The 22,519-nt window shown below is 39.1% G+C and overlaps 1 protein-coding gene across 8 annotated transcripts in view; it reads right to left on the bottom strand.

Moving 5' to 3' along the window:
* Positions 1 to 22,519, bottom strand: part of PTK2 (protein tyrosine kinase 2) — a 190,839-nt gene that overhangs the window by 49,110 nt on the left and 119,210 nt on the right. For all 8 annotated transcript variants that reach the window (XR_010719326.1, XM_066175437.1, XM_066175413.1 and 5 more), the window contains 7 exons: positions 19,785 to 19,839; positions 15,964 to 16,104; positions 15,184 to 15,261; positions 14,069 to 14,176; positions 13,012 to 13,129; positions 7,237 to 7,267; positions 4,702 to 4,754 (listed from right to left, as the gene is read on the bottom strand). Coding sequence is in view for 7 of the 8 variants with exons in the window: in XM_066175437.1 (XP_066031534.1) it covers positions 4,702 to 4,754; positions 7,237 to 7,267; positions 13,012 to 13,129; positions 14,069 to 14,176; positions 15,184 to 15,261; positions 15,964 to 16,104; positions 19,785 to 19,839 (584 nt within the window). In the remaining variant the exon portion in view is untranslated. The remainder of the gene's footprint in view (positions 1 to 4,701; positions 4,755 to 7,236; positions 7,268 to 13,011; positions 13,130 to 14,068; positions 14,177 to 15,183; positions 15,262 to 15,963; positions 16,105 to 19,784; positions 19,840 to 22,519) is intronic.

Genomic DNA, 22,519 nt, shown 5'->3' with positions numbered 1-22,519 from the left:
TTCCCCTCCAGGATAGAATCTCAGATCTGCTCCTAAGCAGCACCTTATAGAAGAACTCCCATTTCACTGCCACGATTAGGAGTTAATCACAGTGATTAAAGTCTAACAATGTTATGTTATAAATTTGTGATTTTAAAGCAGAATCTGGAAACTTGCTGAGAAGTCCCTCCTTCAGGATACTGAAATCCTTCAGCTCCAAAAGTTTAAATGTTCCATGGGGCATGTGACTGAATATATCTAAACCACGGGATAAAGAGGCAATGACACAACCAGAATTATTAGAAACTCCTGTCGTCATTTCATGATGCACTTAGAGCTGCACCCCTTTGAGTTTAAAATGCTGCTTGTGTCACTGACACCTGCCGCACCAGCTGGGGAACAGGATAACAAACCAGTTTCTATTTAATATACTTATTTCCCTCTTAAAGGTTTGTGTCCTGGGGTTTGCTACTCAGCTGCCTTGAATACTTTGCTCTATCAGCTGAAACAGGGATCCTGTTTTCAGAGATCTTTTAATTTCCTTCACCAAATAAGCTTTTACTAAAGCTGCAAAACCAGCACCTGCTTTAACCCTGCGGGACATCCTAAAATCCCCTTCAGACACATCCCTTGTGCTGGCTACTGCAGGGCAGCTCATCTTCACCTTCCTGTCATCTTCCCACTCATAGCACCCTCCCCACAAAAACATGGTTTTACAGGAGTACCTGAATATCCAAATGCCAGGAGGGACTGCTTGGAAGCACAGGAGCCTTTAGGTTGAAAAAGACACTTAAGATCATCGAGTCCAACCATTAGCCCGGCACTGCCAAGAACTTGCCAAGACTTGCTCAATACTCTGTCTGTTCAGTGCCCACTGAAACACACAGGCCTGAAACGTCATATTCTGTGGCACTGCATGGAAAGTAGCATTTGAGCTAGGATAAAAAATCATTAATTCTCCAGGGCAAAGGAGGCATGGAGATTAACCAAGGGATGCAAAAGCATATTTATTCTTCTTAGTCATATTTACACATGGGAGGAAGGGGCAGAAGAAACCAAAGAACCCTGTGTCAAAAGGAATTTATGTAAAAAGGGAGCAAGAAGTACAGCTACTGCTGTACTGATTTCATTTTATGAAAAACTTCGTGTAATATAAAATTGACCAGATAAGTTATTATTTTTGGAAGTATGCATATCTGGAAATATAAGCTCACCTTACCAAGGCTAATGTTTGCTATTTAAAAAGAAACTGCTGGCCAAAGTTCCTTTAGACTACAGCAGAGCATTTTAGTAAGGTGTCTCCAAGTCAAACAGTGGAAATATAGTCATTAAAATTACGAGTTAACTGGAGTGCTGCTTCTTACACATTTTATATACTATTTGCACAGAGCAAGTAATTCACCCTTACCATTTCCTGAGTGGACACTCTTGGCTAAGTACAAAGAACCCTTTTTATGATGCAGAGGAAGAAGGAGGCAAAAGCTGCTATTACCTATTAGCTAAAACACTCATTGTTTCTGGTGAATCACAGCAACTTCAGCCAAAACACTGAATGACTACCAAAGCAATCTAAAATCCAACTAATTTAATTTAGTTTATTCATAGTTATTTACAATCTTATACAAATGTGTTGAGACATAAAATTACTGTGCTTTTAAAAAGGAGGGGAATCTGGCAGGCATCTCAGTTGCATACAGTGTCCACTGCAAGGAACAGAGAATTTGAGGAATCAAGGCAGACAACAGCAGAAGAAACAGAAGCAGCAAAAGGTGCGTGGTGAAGCCTGGTTCAGTGACACACAGACTCCCAGACCCAGCAATCTGCTGCTTTGGATCCCCAAAACCAACTTCATCCCTCACTAGCTTGAAAAGACCTTCTTTTAGAGGAGAAGAAAAAAAATCAGAAGTATTTACAAACCTCCTATCCATGTATGCTTTGGAATATTGGAGCACTTGGAAAAGACCAAGCTTTCACTTCACTAGACCAGAAATATTCCAAGGTATGTTAATAGATATTTCAAAAAGACAAGGTGTCTTTCATTAACAGGTTCCTTTTTAAACCTGCAGAGCTTCAGACAAACACTTGAACTTTCAAACCACCAAATTATATTTCACACTGGGCTTGGATACTGGTTTATCTCAGTTTTGGTGGGGAATTCACTGTGAAACTTCCCTTTCGAACTAAGCATGTTAATACTATTAATATATCTGACTTCTTAATTTTTTTTGCTGAGCGTCTGTTTTAGATTTTTGCTATTTATCTTTAGCATCAGGAGAGGTCTAAACAAAGCGGAGCAGTGTCAGTGAAATCAAACAGCAGAGTTAATTTATGATTTAAACCATCAAAGGCGTGGAGCAGTTACAGATGTCATTGAGCTACAAAAGCTCACCTGATCTGAAACCTTTGGCTCTGAGCCACTGCAATGTCAGCAGAGAAGAGCTCCTGTTCTGCACCCCACAGCAGCACCCCCACAGCTGGCTCTGCCCTGCCTGCTGTCAGGCGCTGCTGACCTGGGACTGGGCTGAGCTGAGCATCGTGTTCAGCTGGTCCCACACTGATGGGAGAGTTCCATCTGACAGCAGGAGTGACTTCTCCACATCTCCATCAAGTATCACTTCATTTACAGCAAACTGATTCCTCTGGGGATTCAAGAGATTCTTACAGAAAGCAGCTCCTGAGAATAACCCCTGTCATGTGGGTTCATCTCAGCAATCTGCCTCCGGTTTAAATTTAATACCATGACATACTCAGTGCATTTCAAATAACCTTGGAGGAAAAAACACAACAACAAAAAAACCCAAACAAAAAAAAATATTTATGTGTTCTGGGTCATTATATTACAAGAAGAACAAACCCTTGAGACTGAATATTAAATGACTTGGCTTAAACCATTCCAGCATTATGTCAGCATTTCCAGTAGCTTGTAACATGGTATAAAAACAGGCATCAAGCACAATAGTTTTATTGTGGAAAGATATAAAACATTCCTACAAGAATAATACCTAGTTGGTTTTGCTTTAGGCAAGAATGAGGATGATATTTTCTGGTTTAATTTTATTGCCCTGCTCACAGGAGCCACCTCTGCAGCTCAGTGTCCCTGACATACACCTGAACAACCAGCTCACCTCCAGCAATGCCACTTCTGTGGTGTTACAGCAAAGCTCTCATCTTCCCCTCATCCACCTGCATGTGATGCCCTCGATGCCAGAGCTGGGGGTATTACAACTAACTTCCCACATTAATTTCAAAATGGTACATTTAAAAAGTAGCATTTGTGCTCAGAAACACCAAAGAACTTCAGCAGAAGATACCTAAATTTGCAAAGTCAGAGACACAGCAAGAAGGGATCATAAAATCAGCATTTGTTATTGTTTTTATTATTAAAAGTATTATCAGCATTCTCAGAAAAACTGAAGGAGTGAAAATTTGAGGCTGCAGACAGCATTTTTTGTCCTGAAGATTAGCCTTTTTGAGAGTGAGTGGAATAATTAAACAGCACAGCACTAATCACTTCAGAAATTTCAACTTTTTTTAACAGGTAAGATCAGCCACACAGGTAAGAATCAAAAGAGAACATGCTGACCATGCTTCATGCTTATCTACCTGATCTACCATGCTTGCTTGCCAGGCACTGAAGGAAGAAGAGCTGCTATTTGACTCTGAGAGGCCACAGTAACTGGCCAAGCTCTGTTACCCCACTGCAGCTTTATCCTCATTTTACCTCAGATCCTCTCACCTCTTTTCTTGCAAAGTGTTTATTTGGGCTTCCTAAGCCAAGCAGTGAATCTCAAACATCTTTTGCAAGTAAGGAAGGGTGGGGAAAGAAACCTGAGAAGTAGGAAATTAATCAAATGCCTACGTATCTTTCCTCCTTATTGTATGAAATATGCTGGGTTTTGAGTATTTGCCACTAAGTGCTCACATAAATGTTAAAGTGGGGCTGAAGCCTCCCTCTAAGTCAGGGGCGGGAAATCCACTGAGTCACAGCATTGGTTCCTCAAGTTTGTGACCAAATACCAGAAACTGACTGGAACAGATTATAATATAAATAAATTTTAATATAAAATAAATATATATTTTTTGCATTAAAATCCCCTTAAATAAGTATTATGTTTACTGATTTAGAAATACATTTTCTACTAAGACCCTACTAAGAATCAATCCTTCAAAATTATTTAACATTCTGTAACAGGAACATATTCTCTCTTAAGCATAAAAACTTTGAAAACTCCATGTTAACTTAGAGAATTCTTGGAAGCCTACAAAGAACAGAAACAACATATATTACCTCACATACCCATCCTTCAATTAACCTGTCATTTTCAATAGCAAAAATTAAATGCTTTTATCTAAACAGCTACAGAAAAACAGCTATTAAGTTTCTCCTTTGTGTAAAGCAATGATTAATATTTAATTGCCTATTTTCCCTTTTCAAAGCTGTTCCCTCACAATTAGCACATACTCAGGTAATTTCAGTTCTAGCCGACAACATTCTACTACATCACAAAGTTAAGCAGAAACTCTTCAAAGCCAGACAAGCAGCCTGGCTTTGAAGTAACTGCACAGATGTGGCTGTTGCAGAAAATTTTCCCTTTTAGAAACTGCAGCACAGCTCCAGTTTGGGGCAGTCAGTAGTCCTGGAGCAGCAGCGAGTGGAAAAGCTGCCTGCACATCTGCCAGCTCCAGAAATAAACTCAGGTCCTGGCTTTGGGGGAGCCTTACCTGACACAGAGACTGTGTGAGACCTCACTCCTTGCTTCTCATTGTTGGCCAGCCTGGAAAACAGAAGTTGGAAGCGCTGAATGCTGTACATTCTTCACAAACACTGGGAATTCATCCCAACAGGCACCTACTGTAATTAGCAGGGCTGAGCCACCTCCCCAGCCGCAGGATGAGCAGAGGAGAGAAGGCAGAGAGGAATCTACCACTTCATCCCATCTGGGGGAGCCAGAGTGGGTTTTAATTAACACAACGATTCACAAGAAACCTGGTGAGTTTGAAGGAAAACACAAAACCTAAACTGTGCACGCTTTTAAGATGTGTGTAACCTGACTGTGCTTACATTTTCTGTGTGACCTGTGGGAAATGGAGTATGAATTGAGTTTCTGTCTGTAAAAAGACTTATCCTGTACTACTTTGAATTAATTTACATGTCAAACATAGGAAACCAAAAGCATTTAAATGTAGTTATTTATAAATGTTCACTATGGTATGTATATATTACATATTCATAATGTAAAAATGTATTGCCCATTATATATATTTTTTTCATTATGTATATATTATATATTGTTCATTATGTATAAATGTATTGCTCATAACATAATGATCATTTACATGTGATGTATATACTATGGATATGTTATATTACACATAAATGTTCATAAGGATCAGAAATTCTAACAAATACTCAACTTTTCATCACTTACATATGTAACCACAATTTTAATGGTCAAGACAGCACTGCACTTCATGCCTTCAGAAATCAGGAATTTCAGCTGGCAAAGGCAAATCTTCCCAGATGCGAGATGCTGTTGGCTGGCAGTTTTGTGTATTTGACAAAAGCTCTGCTGTCAGACTTGGAACACATGCTGTGCCCTTGTCAAACAGACTCAAGTGTACAAACTTAGTTTTGGTAAACTGTCTCAAAAATGAGAAGCTTCTCTTTCAAACCCTATTTTACCCCAGAAATCCTTACAAATAAAAAAGGTTAAGCTTTACATAGTTAGAATGTTATTCTGTGTTTCTCATTTGTGTCCATTTAAGTAAAAAGAAGTTTTCCTGTTTTGTGAGTGCACACTAAAATTTACTGATTTTACTGCTTCCAGCCTCAACTTTTCTTCCCTGAATTTTACTTTTTCTCTTTCTACAGCAAGAGAAAGCTGCCTGGTAGTGAGGGCTGCAGCAGAACCTGTGTGTAATCACTAATTCAGGAACAAATTGTACTCCATACTCCCTCCAGCAGTTAAGAAAGTAATAAAACCAGTTCTGGACTCCTTCCAGAAGTAAAGGAAGAAACAGAATGAGGTGACTGGGTCAAAGCAGGCACAGCCCGTGTCCCAAAATAAAAAGCAGGAGGTAAAACACCATCAACCACTAAATGTCATTGGGTCTTTCAGCAGTTACCTCGTGCTACTGGACAGGGGTGGCACTGCCTGATACAGCTCAAGGAGGACGCTGCTGATGTGTGACCCTGAACTGGGTCTGGATGTGGCCGCTGAGAACACTCAGATTACAAAAAAAAAAAAAAAAAAAAAAAAAAGAAAAAAAAAAACCCCAAAAGTGTCTTGCTTTAAAGACTGAAATTTAGGAGGCCATAACAAGGAACTGCCCATGGAAAAATGAGACAACACGACAACCTCCAGAGAGGATGGAGACCCAGCCACTTGACACCAGGGGAGCAGAGAATCATCAGGAACAATTAAAGGCCTGCCTACATTAGAGACCACCAACTCCAACAACACAAGGAATAGTCTAAATCAGAAATTTATTATTTACCTTAAAGTTTGGGAAGAAGATATATGCAGAGAGGTATTTTAGCACACTTTGTAAGAATTATTAGATGCAGATAACTTGTCTCAAGGCACCTTTAATAAAGTATCACCATAAAACCAACCAGGGAAAAAAATGCATCTCTGTTTGCCTGACACAGCATGTTTTCTAGGCATCCACAATTATTACTGGAGAACAGTTTTTCTCTATTTAAGACAATAAAGAAGTATTTACTATGCAATATTAATATTTAAATTAATAACTGCTATTCTTTATTACACTGAACCTCGATCCCAACTTCAATTGGCTCAATTAAGGAAGTTTTATTAAGAAAAGGTGATGTGACAGATTTATGACAGCAGCAGAAACTGTATTTCACATAAGCCAAAAAGGGGACAATTAGGAAAAGGAAGACTGACCCACAGACTGAAACCACAATTCACAAATTGTTTAGCATCACTCCTATAATTAAATTTACTCATGGATTCAAAAGAAATAGCCTGAATCCCAGTCAAGTCTTTTCCAAAACATCCTGCTTTTGTTATTGTCAAACATGACGGATGCATTACGCCCTTTTATTCTCAGATTTTCTTTCTGGTATCTTTGTAGTTCGCTACTACTATGAGCTTTTTAGGCCCTACCTGTTATTTGTCCTGGAGTCCAAAAGCAACAATAAAAATTAGGCACGTGAAAGAAATTCCGAAAGCATCACTATTTTTCAAGACTTTTTTTTTAATAGATAAGAAAAGAAAGCACAGAACTTACTTTGGTATTGATGGTAAAGCTCTTTCACCTTCTGTGTAAACAAGAAGAACACAAGATTAAAGCTTTTGCAAGTTTTCAAATAACCTCTCTCAAAGTGAAATATATACGTGCCTGAAACAATAATCATCACAATCTCTCAGGGAAACTGAAGTGATTCAAAAGAACGTTCTATACATGTAGAAAGAGCAGCATATCAACAACTCCTTCTACCCACTCATAGAGACCTTTAGACAAACTCTCATCTGAGGAAACAACATACACAGAATATAAAACCTCTTTTTTATTCTTAACAAATAACTCCAATAAATCACTTGCAGAAGGTGTGACACTATCTCATCTCTCTGGTAAGAAATGCTTTTCTTTTATCTCCAAGATGTCCTAAGTGCTAACATATAAATAAAACAATTGAATCCAACTTGGATTTCCAAGTAAGACAACTGAAATAAATCATTAAAGCACATATTATCATATTGATTTCACACCGGCTTGAGACTATACAATAATAATGTTTTGTGCCAGAGAGTAAGTCAGCTTTTTGTACACTATATTCAAATCTTTGCCAGTCTCTCTTTGAAAACAGTAATGTGTGTAAGAGCTTGGATGTACATATTCAAGGGGGTTTTTTTCCTATTGGATTTGATGAAACCCTTGGGGAAGTTACTAATCCTTTAGCAAAACACCTTTACAGTAGATTGGAGTATGCAGGGAAGGAGAGAAGATGGGTAATAAAGTGTGTTTCACTCTCTAAATCAATGTAGCTCTGATAAAGTGACCTGAAGAGAATGGCCACACTTGCAGAAAATGGTGATGTACACTGTTTAACAAAATCATGTAAATTCTCATTTGTTTTTCTCCCATGTTAAAATTTCCAGGAATTACAGATGTAAAAACAGTCTCATCTTTGAGTATTAAGGGGCGGGGCAGATAAATGCCCAGTACCCACAAGACACACTCAACATGGCAAAATACACTATTTTAGGTTATTTTTTTTCTGCTGTCTACAGGTAGAAAAGCATCATTTGGCTCAGCAACATCAGTCTGTTTTAATCTGTCTGATGGAGGGTGTTGAAAAGGAAGTTGCAGAAAAGAAGGGAAACCAGAAGCTGCAATTTTGAAGCCCTGGAGCAGCTCAGCAAGGTGACAAGTGCAAGCACCTGGAACTGGGGGGCAGAGCAAGGAGAGTAAAATTAAATAAGCAGGTGGGAGATAGAGGTACTGTGATATGTTAGGATAAATTATATCTTTTGGGAAGGAAACAAAAGGCAAGGATCCTCAGAGATCCTTGTGGAGAGATTAACAGAGATTGTGTGGATTAACAAATGAGACCAATGGTGTGGGGGTGCAGCCTGGCAGTAAAAGACTGGAGGACAGGTACCCCAAAAAGAGAATGTAATGGGCACAAGAGGTTCAACCTGGATGAAACTGGGCAAAAGAAACCAAGCTTGAAGGAACAGGCACAAGAGTCCTGCCCACTGCTATGCAGGCCTCCCCCAGGGCTGCAAAGAACATTTAAAAGATCCTTAATTTTTATGTGACACCTACGCTGTCAGCATTAGTTGTGAAGTCATCTTGGGTTCTGGTTTACACCAATTTATGCTGCCACTGCTGGTTGTTCCAATGCTGCCCTTACACTTGGCAATGGATTTAAGACTTAGATGGTGCTGATTAATCACACTCGTTACTGGTGTAACATTGAGTCTTCCTCTGTGTTAAAAGAGCTTCACTAAATTGCACAGTTAACCTTTTCATTCTGTATTTTTAAATCAAGGTAATGGATGCACATTTAATAAGCAGCTATTCAAAATAATTCTCCTTGCTCTTTAATATGTAGCTCCATTGCATGTTAACTCCACACTATTCAAACTGTATTCTAAAGATGGAATTTTAATTTCCCCTAGGGCTTTTTTTTTTGTAGAGTATCATATTTGGGGACTTCAGAAAGATCAGTGAATGATTTAATTAGATTTGATAGGAATGATTTCGTAACACTTGCAGGGCCACAATGCTTCATATGTTCCAGGTACTGAGCTCAGATGAGATCTGACTCTTTTCCCTCCTTCAACCTCCTCAGAAAGTGAGAAATACCACAGGTGGCAACTGCTAGTGCGTGTTGAAGTCAACCACTACCTATCAAAGAGGATCTAAAAGAGATAAAGAGAGAATCTGACTTTCCACTGTGGTATAAAATTTCATTAAAGAAGAGAATCTCATTCTGTTTCTGCAAGCCTCTATTCTACTTTTTGAACAGCTTCCTATCAGTGCAAAGTGCAAAGCAAGGGTCGTAATAAAACATAATAATTCATAACAAAACAAAATCTTGATTCCACTGTAATAGCAAATCCTTTCTCAGATTTGTGAGATAGGGAGAATGTGAATAGAAGCAGTCTGAGTAGTAGCATGACATAGTGAGTTCAAAGAAGAAAAGAAGCAAAGGAAAGGTGAAGGAATTGAAGGGAAAATGAAGGAAAGGTGAGAAGAATTGAAGCACGTGATTCTATGCCTTCTCTATCACGGGATACAATTAAATAAAAAAATAATCTGCAGAGAACTCCTGATCTTGCAGACGCCTACATGTTCTCTGGATACAAACTGCTCACTTCAGGCACTGGTGCCCAAGCTGGTGCTCATCCTTTTACAGTTTATATCCCAAATAAAATACCAAATATTCATTAGTACCCCTGCAGGTCTGAAGTCAAAACTTCTTACTAACAGCATCCCAGTTAAGGCATATGTTGTTTTTCACAAGTTGAAACCCACAACATTTTTGCCCAATTCTATATTCTTTTAAAGAAATGGGATATGCATGGCTGTACTGGGGTTTCCACTGGATTGTCCAGGTGTTTCCTCTCTGAGCAGAGCTCCCCGTTGGACACAACAGAACCCAGGCAGTTCCAGCGGTCCCAGCCAGGCTGGGGCTGCAAGGGGAAATGTAAATTGTCCTCACCCGACTGAAACTACTGTGAAAGCAAAATCAGTGAGGGGCCAAACTAAAGAGGTAACAGTATCTTAAGAATGGAAACACTTGTTACCATTCCATTAAAATGATGCCCAGGGTAAATCTGGGTGAAAACAAAAACTTTACAAACTATTTAGATTTGGTATTTTTGAACACTTCCACGGGCAGCTTGTTCCAATGCCTAACCACCCTTTGAGGGAAGAAATTTTCCCAACATCCAATTTAAACTTCCTCTGGAGCAACTTGGGGCTGTCTGCTCATGTCCTGTCACTTGTTACCTGGGAGAAGAGACCAACCCTCACCTGACTACAACCTCCTTTCAAATAGTTATACAGAGTGATAAACACCCCATAACCTAAAAGCAGACAAGCAGTTTGACTTTTTCTGAATTTTTTCATTTGTGCTCTTGGCCTGTAAAAGGTAAATGTGATAATGGAAACACAAATATTAAGTGTGTGCTGGTGTAACATTTCCACATTGGTCTAAAGGGACCTGTCCATCAAAATATTTATGAGAAATAAAAGAAGCTCAATGGAAATACGCCAAACACTGTCCACGTCTTAAAACATGACCAAGTACTCTCCTCAAATTAAGAGGAACTGGATCACAACAGTTATCACAAAACCAGGCTCTGTTAGTCATCAAGAAGGACAATTTATGAAGAGACTTGCAATGAAAGTAAATTTACAACAGAGAGAGGATGGGAAAGCTCAAAAGGAGGATAAAACACATCTGTGGGATCAAGAGTTGCTCCATGATTTGTTCTGATGTGTCTCACACAATCAAAGCTCACTGTGGGAGGGATCTGGGAATGCAGATTATCATGGGGACAGATCTCCTATGACATGTTTAATGAATATGTTGGGTATTGCTACGAACTTCAAAAAAAGAAACCTCAGACAAAAGAAACTCAGAATTTATTTTAACTAGAGGGGCTCTCTTCATGTACACATAAAGAGGAGTGTTCCCAAAGTGCTACCTGATATTCCTGTTCAATCATCGCTCATTTGCTCCTTGTTAAAGTTCTGTGTTGTAAGAGTAACACACAAACACCCTCCATCAGAAGCACTGATTTATCCTGCATTCACACCTACCAGAAACCTCAGTGCAGGGCATAGGAAAACCAGAGACATTGCCCCTCAGAGAGCTCAATCAGCCTAGAAGATGTAGCAGCTGCTGCTAAGAAAGTCAGCTCAGAGCAAGATAGGAATTAGAAAGAAAAACTGCAAACAGGTCAATTTTGATGGGCACCACCACCAGTGTGGAAGTGGCAATATCTGGACAAAGTCTACATGTGCCCCTAAAGGAAAAGCAGAGACAGAGATATCCGTTAATTCAGGGAAGAGGTCATGTGTAGACATGAAAAAGTTTTGAAAGATCAACTGTGACTACAACAGTTCAGGCTAGAAAACAGCCAATCTAGTGGCAGAAGAAAAGTTTTGAGAGCGAATAGTAAGGATTATAGCAAACCCCAAACCATGATTTCTCAGAAAAGAAGAGGCACAAAAGACCTTCACTCACAGGCACACACTAGCCTAGTGACATGGAAATCTTGGATTGTGACGCCTGCTTTATTTTTAGAACAATTAACTATTATCATCTCTGATGCTAGCCTATCCTTTTAGTGTCTGATTTTGGGGCCAATGGCTCATCATCACCAAGTTGGCGTGGAGAGCTGAGTTTGTGTTGTGGGAAGATTTTCATTTGTGTGGAGATAAGGCTGCACAACTCACATAGGTTCTAAGAAAGCTGCTTGTGTTGGAGCTAAAGGTCACTCACACACATTAAGAGTCAGAAAGCACAAAAACATGCAAATTTAAGAATAAACTGAATAATCACCATGTGCTATCAAAACATCTAACACCCTAAGATCACATTTCTTTATTTTACTGAATGACCAAGTTTAAGTTTGGGGATTTTCTGAGCCACACACAGGTAGGATGTTAGAGATGGACCTGGAAAAGACCTGAATTATGTTAACAACGTCACCCCAGGAAAAACCTGTGGCGGAAAAAAGCAAGAACGTGGCTAAAAGAGACTCAGTTTCATGTTGGAGAGATGCTGGGATAGTTTGTGTACTTTCCTGTATTACAAACGCAGAAGAAGGAAATAGTTTATTGTTTTAGAAAGCAGGAAAGTTGAATGAATTTCCATGGGTAAAGATGAGAACAACATGCGAGAAAAAAATTTCATTCTTAAGCAGCCTTGCTTGCATGTTTTTCAACAATTAAAGCTGTCTGAAACTGGAAAAAATTCTAATGAAATTAAATTAAAATGACGTGTACCTGCAACCTTGTCTCACTGCTCACAGCTTGTGAGATGCTACAAAAACAACTGAGAGACACTATAAAATACATCTCTGCTTTAGTTCTATTTTAAGAGAGAAACTCATGAGACGTCTTAAGGTTTTTGTTTTTTAAATGGAGATACTTCAGTATCTAGGAGAAAGGCAGAAACAAAAAAAACCCCACCAGTCAGAACCTTATCCAAATGCATCCTAACCAACCTCACTGAATTTCCACTTGTATATTGGGAATGATGTTATAAGATAACACACCCTTGTTAGGATTGCCTTTAATAATTACAATTCACTTCTGCTAGTTAAGTCCGGAATTAGTGTAAAGCACTGATTGCTGACATCAGTCTTAATTATCAGCCACTAAGCAATTTTTGATGCAGTGACAATTTACACTCAGTGTTTCTCATGGTTCCTCCCTGAAAGAAAAGAGTCTCCAAGTGAGGGTTTTTCTGCTACCTGGTGTCTTGTATTTAAATGCAAAAGAAGCTCTGAGCATCTCTGAGGATGGAGGTGTCCTTACCTTTCTGAGGCCTGATGATGAAGGACTGCGTGGCCCCGTTCACCAGCCGGCAGTAGCCGTCGATCAGGTCAGCCATGTTCTCTGCAATGGTTAAGGATGGTGCTGTCACTGTCAGAGGCTACAGAAGGGAAAAAAAAACAAGGCACCAACAAAGAGGAATTATTGTAGTTGCAAACACTGAGTGGAACAGCTGTGTCATTGCATCAGAACTTTACACACGCCTGCAAAGCGTAAACAGAAGAATGTCGGTGAGCAGGGAACCACCAGAGAGATTCTTGCTTTAACTTTTGTGCAGCAAATTTCAAACAGGAGGTTCAGCAAGCACAGCTGGTTGAAACCCTCCACCTAAATGTACTGTTAATTTGGGCTTATGAAGTGTCAACCACTGTTGAATCCAAGTGCTGTGACTTTCAGGGTTATAATTAAGACAATTCTGAAGAAGTCATTTACTCCATCAAAGCTCTCACAGGTGGTATCTTTTTTCCCACCCTCTGCAGCAATTTATTGTTTACCTAAAAACAGCCCTTCCCAATTTCAAAAAAGATTTAAAAAAATGAAGTATGTACAGTGGAAAAAAGAGATGAGAGACATACAGACAAGCTATTAATTTCAATACCGCCAACATTCATCATCCTCTGCACAGTCCTGCTCCACCACTGTTTTCTGGTGCACTGGACCAAGGAAAAGATTTGCTTTCACTTCCAGCCCTGCTTCCATGTAATACAAGGGGACAAATTTTCTTTCTTTCACATTCCCCCTTTATATTAAAGTGCAATTGTTTCCTCTCTAGGATGCAGTACATATGCACAGGTTGCCATTAAATTGCATTTAAGAGTTACTGGTTTTATATTAAGCTTCTTCTATGAATATCCAAGTCTACAAGCACCAAACGCAAAAAAATTAAAACATGTAATGAACTTTAAATCTATTTTAAAACCAAACCCAGAACAGAAGTCCAATACAAAGAATATTCACATTAGGAGTATGCTACACCCCACTTCCTGCAAGGAAAAAGAAAGTAGCAAGTTTATCGTCACATACAACATCAATAACATACCTCAGGTGCACCTGCTATCTTGAGTTGCAACATCCCTTTTCTGTCCTTGTCTTCACTGTTTGAATACTGAATGGTTTGCACTTGATTGAAGTCTGCTAGATGGGTTGGCTGCAAATAGACAACACAAAAGAACAAGGAAAAAAAATCAACATTAGAGCAAAATAGCCCGCCCTTATCCCTGGTGTTGCAAAAACACAGGGACACTTTGATCCCCAAACTACACATGCAGAAATCTGTTCTCTGTTTCTTTCTGCAGTTTCATTACCACTCACTCACAACACACACAAATATCCTGAGTGTCTGGAAGAGGAATCCAGCTCCACTGTGCCCACAGAGGTCACTGTTGAGTAGCACCAGGCGCACACTGAAGTGGGAGCAACCACTTAAGATGTCAACAGAGAAAACTCAACAGGTAGAAACCACATGGAACCCACCCTGACACATTCCCCACATCCTTCCAGACTGCTGGAAATGGTATGTCCTTAGCTGTGTATTCCTGATTTCCCCAACTTTTCACTGCTTTTGAATTAATTCCAATAGAAAGCTGGACATGGGCTCAGCTTAAGTTGTGATTGTAAAGTTCCCAAACATTTTGCTGAAGGATCTGTCTGGACAGAGCTCTCTTGCACCATGGGGGTGAACAGGAAATACTGAAACACAGCTGGAATCACGTAAGGAAATGGCTGTGAAGGGTATGAAGAAAGTAAATAAGCAGTGCCTGCACAAATGTGCTCAGTAACTGGTTAAACAAGCTCCGCATTTACACATTCCTAAGAAAGAGAACAACTCAGAATAATTCACGTTTCATTGGTAAAAAGTCCCCACCAACGCTTCAAATTCTGCAAGTGAGCACTTCACTGGGTAGAAAAGCCAACAAATTCAGTGTTGAAACTGACAGTGTCTCTGTACCTAACACCAGTGCCTTTCCTCTGATCCCAAATCACAAATTAATATCTAGCAAAGAGCTGTGCATGCTGAGAGCTCCCAGCTCTGCTGTGTTTAACCCCGAGATCAGACTGTGATCAGTCCCCTTTCTGTGACATCCAGTTCACAACAGGTCATGGTTGTTAACAAAGCGACTGAGAAAAAAACCCACAAAATAGAAGCAGACTTACATTTGCACCCTTGTCTGTCAGGTAACTGATGCCTTCTTCTGGGCCAATTGCCAGTTCCACTGAAATAATCCAGCTTGACTTGGGAGTCAAAGGAGAAAGGGCAGAATTTCAGGAGTAAGACAAGGCCTTGCTATGGAACACTATCATCCAATATGATAATTACAGGTTTTAGCAATTAATATCTAGAAGCTTTTAACTCCTCTAACAAAATTGTACTAAAATCAAGTAATTCTGTAAGTGGGAAAACCCCTCATGACTGTTTTCCTGGGGATCTCTGCTACTCAAACTTCATTTCCATGTGTTTTATCTTAGGTCTACATGAGAACTATGGATTTCCTTTATTTCCTCTTCTAATGAACACTGATGTTCAAGTTCTAATTTCTGCTGGAGTCTCCATTTTCACAAACTGTCCAGACCTGGAACTTCCTCAAAATTTGCTTGAAATAGGTAGAGATTAACAGGTATTAGAAGAAAATTTACTAACAGAAGCTGAGAAGTTTCCTTTCCTTGTGGAAACAGCTGAAAAAGTGCTTGACTTTCACAAAAAAATCACCTATAAAAATATTTTATTTTACACACAATTCCTACCCAACTAGTATATTTTTAAACAGTCAATGGAGAAAGTTCTAAATAAAATCTATAAATACAATTTGTTGCTAATGAAATCCAATTGTCTCTGAAAACAGGAGGTAAGCAAAAAATTATTGCAGAAACAAGAAAAAGCAACTGGACTTAAAACTCCAGAATGTATTCTGGTGAGTGTCACATTCCTCTACTTACACCAAGAGCACACTTGAAGCATTCCTTGTCAAATCTGTACACTGGAGAGAGGATCTCAAAGAACTTCAAAATACTTTCTTCTCTATTGAGGTTGGCAAATTGTCGAAACGTTTGTTGGATTAATTTCCGTAGTGTTTTGGCCTGTGTATTAAAACATTTGGAGAATAACTATTTTAAATCTAATAGCTGAGGGACATTTTAAGAGTTTTGGTCACTTAGTAGCACTAACAGCATCTTTATCAATGAAATGCAGACAATTGCCAAGGAATAAAAAAAGCTTCAAAATGTAAGCAGCAGTTCTGCTTTTAAACTTCTGCTTAGGATCAACATTATTTCTGCTATACTATAGAGAAGGTATCTAACTAATAACATTTTGAATAAGTTACAATAAAAGACCACATGTTAAACCTTTCAGGAATATTTATTCTAAGCTCCTCATTTGTGTCAACTTCTGAACTGTGTCCCAATACAAAACAAAACAAAAAGAAAAAAAAAATACCCCAACAAAAAAACCCCAAAAAACCCCAAAAAACCCCACAAAAAAAACCAACCCACAATTTATACCTTTATATTAGCTTTTAAACCCTAAATCACCGTTCTCTCTTTTACCTGGCAATAACAAGCCAGCTGTAGCTGTATGTTAATCTCTGCACACAATAACTTAGACTATCCATAATAAAGTGGGTTCTTTCAGTCTAATAATAAGCAAAAAACCCTTCAGTATAAAGATGAAATTTAAACAGCAGACTGAGCGTAAAAAGCAAACCAAACATTTAAATTCAACTATATTAACTATGTTGTCTAGCACTTTATTAACTGTTTTCAGGTTACAAATAATCACAGCAGCACAAAGGATAGTTAAATTAGTACTTTAAAAAATGAATTATCTGCCTGTTCATAATGTATAATCCCTGAAAGGCAGCCACTCATATGAAAATAAAAACAGGGCCTGAGAAGCAGTATCTCTAAGATGCCCCTAGTCTGAACAAGCCATCAAGAATTGTGAATAAAAACATCTGTCTGAAGTGACTGAATGGTCTTAAAAATCCCATTTCTAATGTATCTTCCAACTAACAACAAGGACAGAAAGCAAAACCAGCTTATCTTCCCAGTATGTCAAGGTTAAGAGAGGAATTGTTCCTCCATGCAAACATATCTGAATGTCCCATTTTAACAGCAGTAAAACTCTTTATTCTCCCACACTGCCTGTTAACACCCCAGGCACTACACAAATACCAACTTCCTTTTGTCGTTAGCACTTCCAGGCAGATTAGACACTCATTTTTAGAAAGCCTTCACAGAACGTTCAGAAGTCAAAATAGCCAGAAATGTTTATGTGGAGCGTTTCGGAGGAGTTACTCTAGCAGCAGTAATCCAAGGGTGTTGCATATTCACAGAATGATCATGTTTGCAATGATGCATTTATAGGTTGGAAAAAAGCCCCCTCAGCACATGCTGTATGGTCAAATTAACAAAGAAATCCATGACTTTGGTGTAATTTCGAATTACTTTGTCAGTTTAGCAGAACCGACTATCAGGTGGATCATTAAGGAGGCTGCAGAGCTGGACAGGGTAAGGAAGCCTTTGGCAGTCAGGAGACTCCCCTCGTGCACCCAGAGCTGCCTCAGGCTTTGTTACGGCTCAGACACTCTACACTGGACCTCCCTTTTATCTTTATTTTTACAGAGAAAACCAACTCCAAGGCAACTGCAAACCTCAGCCTTAGCTTATCACTGGCAAATACCACGAGCAAGACACAACAAAATAAAAAAGCAGTTGCCAGCTCAAGGTGTCCCCAGTTTCAGCCACGCAGTTGATGAAAGATAATATATTCTGCCCATGGTTTGTTTTCCTGACCAATTCCAGCATCACAGTTACTGCCAGGAATACTGGCATGTGTTATGTGGCTCTTTTCAGTCCATCAAGAAGAATTGGTCACTTTAAATTTTAAGTTCATGAGTAAGATGTAAAGATAGAAACTCCATTAGAGTCACAGGATGGTTTGGGTGGGAATGAACTTTTAAGCCCATCTTGTTTCACCTCTCTGCCAAGGGCAGGGACACCTTCCACAATCTCAGGTTGCTCCATGTCCCATCCAACCTGGCATTAAACACTCCCAGTAATGGGGCATCCACAGCTTCACTAGGCAACCTGTGCTAGCGCCTCACCACCCCCACAGGGAAGAATTTCTTCCCAATATCCCATCCAGCCCCATTCTCTGCCAGTGTGAAGCCATTCCCAGTGTCCAGCCACTCCATCCCTTGTCCAAAGTCCCTCCCCAGATCTCTTTCAGCCCCTTTAGGCACTGGAAGGAGCTCTCAGGTCTCCGCAGAGCCTTCTCTTCTCCAGGCTGAACAGCCCCAAATAACACACCTCTTCCTTAACAGAAGCACCTATCAGAAATATCTGCAAATAGCAACTTCAAGCAAAATGCACTGAATACTTGCTCTTAAAAGCACTTCTAAGAACCACTGCTCCCCCTCTGTGTTCGTTCAAAGCAGAGAGAATTGAGAGAAATAATTAATTTTATATTTCACAGCTATTGGGAACCTTCCTCTGCCTGCCAGTTCAAATTCCCTGGTTTTCAAAGTGGAAGAGCAATTCAAGGATTTGGACCAATCCTGTACTATTCTGAATAGGGATTTCATTCTCATTGAAAAGCAGACGCACTTCTCCTTCCCTCGTTTTTCTTCTTCATATGCCCAACATTTTTTTTCATGTCTTTACAAGGTTCCGCTCAGCTTCACCTTCTGGCAACTCTTGCTACTTCTTTCTGCTATTCTCCCCACTTCACGATTTCCAAAGCGCAATTTTCTTGGTCAGACAGTTTTCTGGCTTCATAATATTATTTTTGAGACAGTTATTCATACTTTTATGTCTGGAGCCTTTTACCACAATTTTTCCCATTAGCAGAAAATACAGTTTCAGATAATTGCTTAAATTAAAATGCAGAGGGGATTACTTAAATCCACTTGACTTCATTAGCTTCTGATTTTCAAAAGTCTTTTGAAACAAAACCTTGTCATGACAGACCTTTTGTGTTTACCCATTTAAATCACAATGCAGATTCTTCCCAAATCTCAACCTGAATTTTATTCTTTCTATAAAGCTCCACTGCTTACCAAAACCAGCTCCAAAACAGCAATTTATGATTTATACTTTCATGTATGAATTGTAAGACACATTTTACCAGGACACTCATAGTGAGGCGGCTATAAATGCAAAATACTTGGTGACCATTCTTAATCCCCCTTTTCAACACATGTTGAGAAAAATTTGCATTTTTTACTCTGAGAACATATGGACTTCAATGGGAGCGAGATTCAAGTAACATTTATAGTCTTAGCTAGGATTAACATAAGCAGAAATTACTGGAAATCTTCCTTGAATAAGAAGTGGGATACAGTCTTGAGCAAGGAAGGCATCAATTTTATCAAGTTCCAAGTAAAATATTCTTATTTTCTTACATGTTCCCTTCCATTTTCTCCAGAAGTCTCATTTTTGTTTTAGGGAAGGGGAAAAAAAAAGTTATTAGATACAAGAGGCTCCAAGGACTTTTACCCCCAAGGTTTGAGAGGCAGAGCTGTGCCCCTCTCACAGCAGCTCAGCAAGGCTGCATGAATCACTTTATCCTTGTCCTGCCAGCTGCATGACTGGGATTTAGATCCCACCAATCCAACAGACAGCTTGGATGTATTTTCACAAAGCAAAACTGCACAGCAATTCCCTTAGGACTGTATAGTGAAAACTATAAAGCAATTTTCAGATTTCTGCCACTTTTTTCTTTACAGCAGTATAGGATTGACTGGGACTGTAATTACCTTCACTGAATCTAGTAAACTCTTCGGGAAAAACCGTCTCAAACCAACATCTTTCCTGAAAGAAAAAATAAACACAGCATTAATATCAAAAACATTGTGCAGTATCATCTTTCTCTTTACAGGGTGGTGCTTTGGGTCTGTTTTTTGTTTTGTTTTTAACTAGCATATACAATTACTAAACCATTTTCCCCGCACAGAAAATCTTAAGAGTAACAAACAGATTACCATTAAAATTCTAACTAGAGTCACTCCACTATCAAATGTGGCACAGCAGCATCATTTAGTTTGAACACCAAAGGATACTGTATTCAACCAGGTACCTGTGTGGAAAGTCTGTTATTTGAAATGGTGGCTTGGGCACAGAGGAGTTTTGAAAATAAAAACTGTTATTTGTACTTGCTTTAATAATTTCAAGAATATAGAAAAAATATTCTTAGAGCATGTAGTCAGGTGAGAGGGAACAACACTAAAGTGGAAAACCCTAATAAACCAGTATTAGAATGGAGCAGAAGATATAATAAAGAATTGTAGAATGGTTTGGGTTTGAATGGGACCTTAATGACCCATCCAATTGCCATGGGCAGGGACATGTTCCACTAGACCAGGTTGCTCAGAGCCCCAGCTTGGCCTAAGGAATCCAGGAATCCATGAAGAAATACTCATGATATATCACCTCACTAAGCATGCTGAGTGCAATTCCACTACTGTTTTACTCTTTGAAGCACTATAATTAAGGGGTTGTTAAAATTTCTACTATTACTTTTTCCTCATACTGAGCAAATTTAAATTACCAATTTTTTCTTGGAGGCAATCTCACTTTTTGCAACTGTGAATCAGGTGACTGTGAGCTCAGATATTGTAAACTGAATTTATCAAGCTCACGTTCACAATTACAAATTGGGTTGTAGCCCTGGTTTGAAAACCAGAGCCAGTAAATATTTCTATGCCCTGTGCATGTCATGTCTGACGTGTGCTTATGTCACTACAACTGAACAGCAGCTTTCCAAAAAGGTGTTCAAGAAGCTGCCAATATTAGTGCAAAAGACACCACTGTACAATCAAATGCAAAAAACTCACATGTAAAAAAAGAAAAACTAAGAGGAAAATATAAATAGGAAAAGGATTTATAGCTCAAAGGCATTATTGACTTTTTTCCTTTAAATTTAGGACGTTACCATCTCTTTGAAACCTTCTTATCTGCTTCTGGAACAACTATGAAAGCAGCTTTCCATGACTGCATGCTTTGAACATACACAGAAATACATCTGGAATTCTTACACTTGGCAAATCAAGGAAAAGCCGTTAGCAAGCGGAGATATTCAGGATTTATTTACTGCTACCTAACGGCACAAGAACAAAGCCAACAGTAAAGTGAATAAAAAAAACTCACTCAGAAGAATAAACCAGGGTATTTTTAAAGCCCTCTGAAGATGAGTAGTATACAATTTCATACTAAAAACATCCTCAACCAGGAGGAGCAGAATGTTCATGTGCAGCACTGGCATCTGTGCAATGACAGTAAGCTGCAGGATTATAAAACTTCATAAATGTTAATTCCTTCCATGCATTTCTTCTCAAATGCAAATGATACTTGGTTTATCATCCCACACAGTTAAAAGAATCTAACACACTATTACCATCTAAGTAATATGCAAAGACATTTTGACAGGGATATATTAGTTTAACATTAAGCATTTGAAAGAGAGTTGGTGCTTCTGAAATGAAGCACCTTCCATCACCCTGGCATCCCTCATCTTAACAGTCCTGCAGCACACGGCTGCCACAGCCTCATTTGATTCATTACTAGGACAAGCCTTTTGTACAGATCTGGGTGCAACAAACTGAGAAGAAATTCCTATGCAGAGTACAGCAGACCACAACTTGGGCTTAACAAAACTTGTTAATAAAACATTTCCTGTGTTTAGCTGAGACGGCAAATTTATTTCCTGGAGGACAATTTAGCAAAAGAACCACATAGATTTAATGCTCTGGCCAGCAACAACTTATGGATACCTCTAAATAAGAGAATAAGCACTGGAAATAGGAACATACAAACACATTTACGCACACAATCCTACAAACTCCTTCCCAGTTGTGCTGTGTGGGGTGGAATGGCCAACAAGGGAGACACCAACTCAGGGCTCCGGATGAAGGACTCAAGACATCTGTTTTCTGATTGCCAACAAGAGACAACCAGCACTGAGAGCCTGGTTCATACAGTTCTACTACAGCTTTGTACTTTAACCTCCTCTACTCCAGCCTACTTGTGGGCTTAAATGTAAATTCAATTTTTTTAATGTACAAACTTCGATCGGATTAATAAAACACCAACTACAGATAGGTGATCCTGCTTGTCTTACAACGATAAGCAGCTTTAGGCAGCATATATCATGTATTTTTCACCTCAATTCAAGTTACAACAAAAAAAGTAATGTTAGATTAACATAATAGATTTTAACATGCCTTTTACCAAATTGTGGCTGCACCTGTTCCTTCCTACAGCTCCCATTTCTGTACTTGTAATTATCCCTGTTCTCGCTAACAGGCTTCACATTTATTATGAAAAAAATCCCCTTTCACTTCATGAAGGCCCAACTATTAAAGGCTACTTAACAATTTGATCCCATCTACCACTTCCCATCCAGATCTGTTCTCGTATGACAATCTGATCAAAGACAAATATACGTCAAATAGACATCTGACAAAGGCAGGCAAGCAGCAATCACACCCAATGC

This window comes from Chamaea fasciata, unplaced genomic scaffold (assembly GCF_029207755.1).
Source record: "Chamaea fasciata isolate MVZ Bird 193981 ecotype frontalis unplaced genomic scaffold, bChaFas1.0.hap1 SCAF_1, whole genome shotgun sequence".
Classification (NCBI taxonomy): Eukaryota; Metazoa; Chordata; class Aves; order Passeriformes; family Sylviidae; genus Chamaea; species Chamaea fasciata.
Note: the sequence above shows the minus strand (reverse complement) of the source record. Positions and strands in the feature narration are given on the sequence as shown.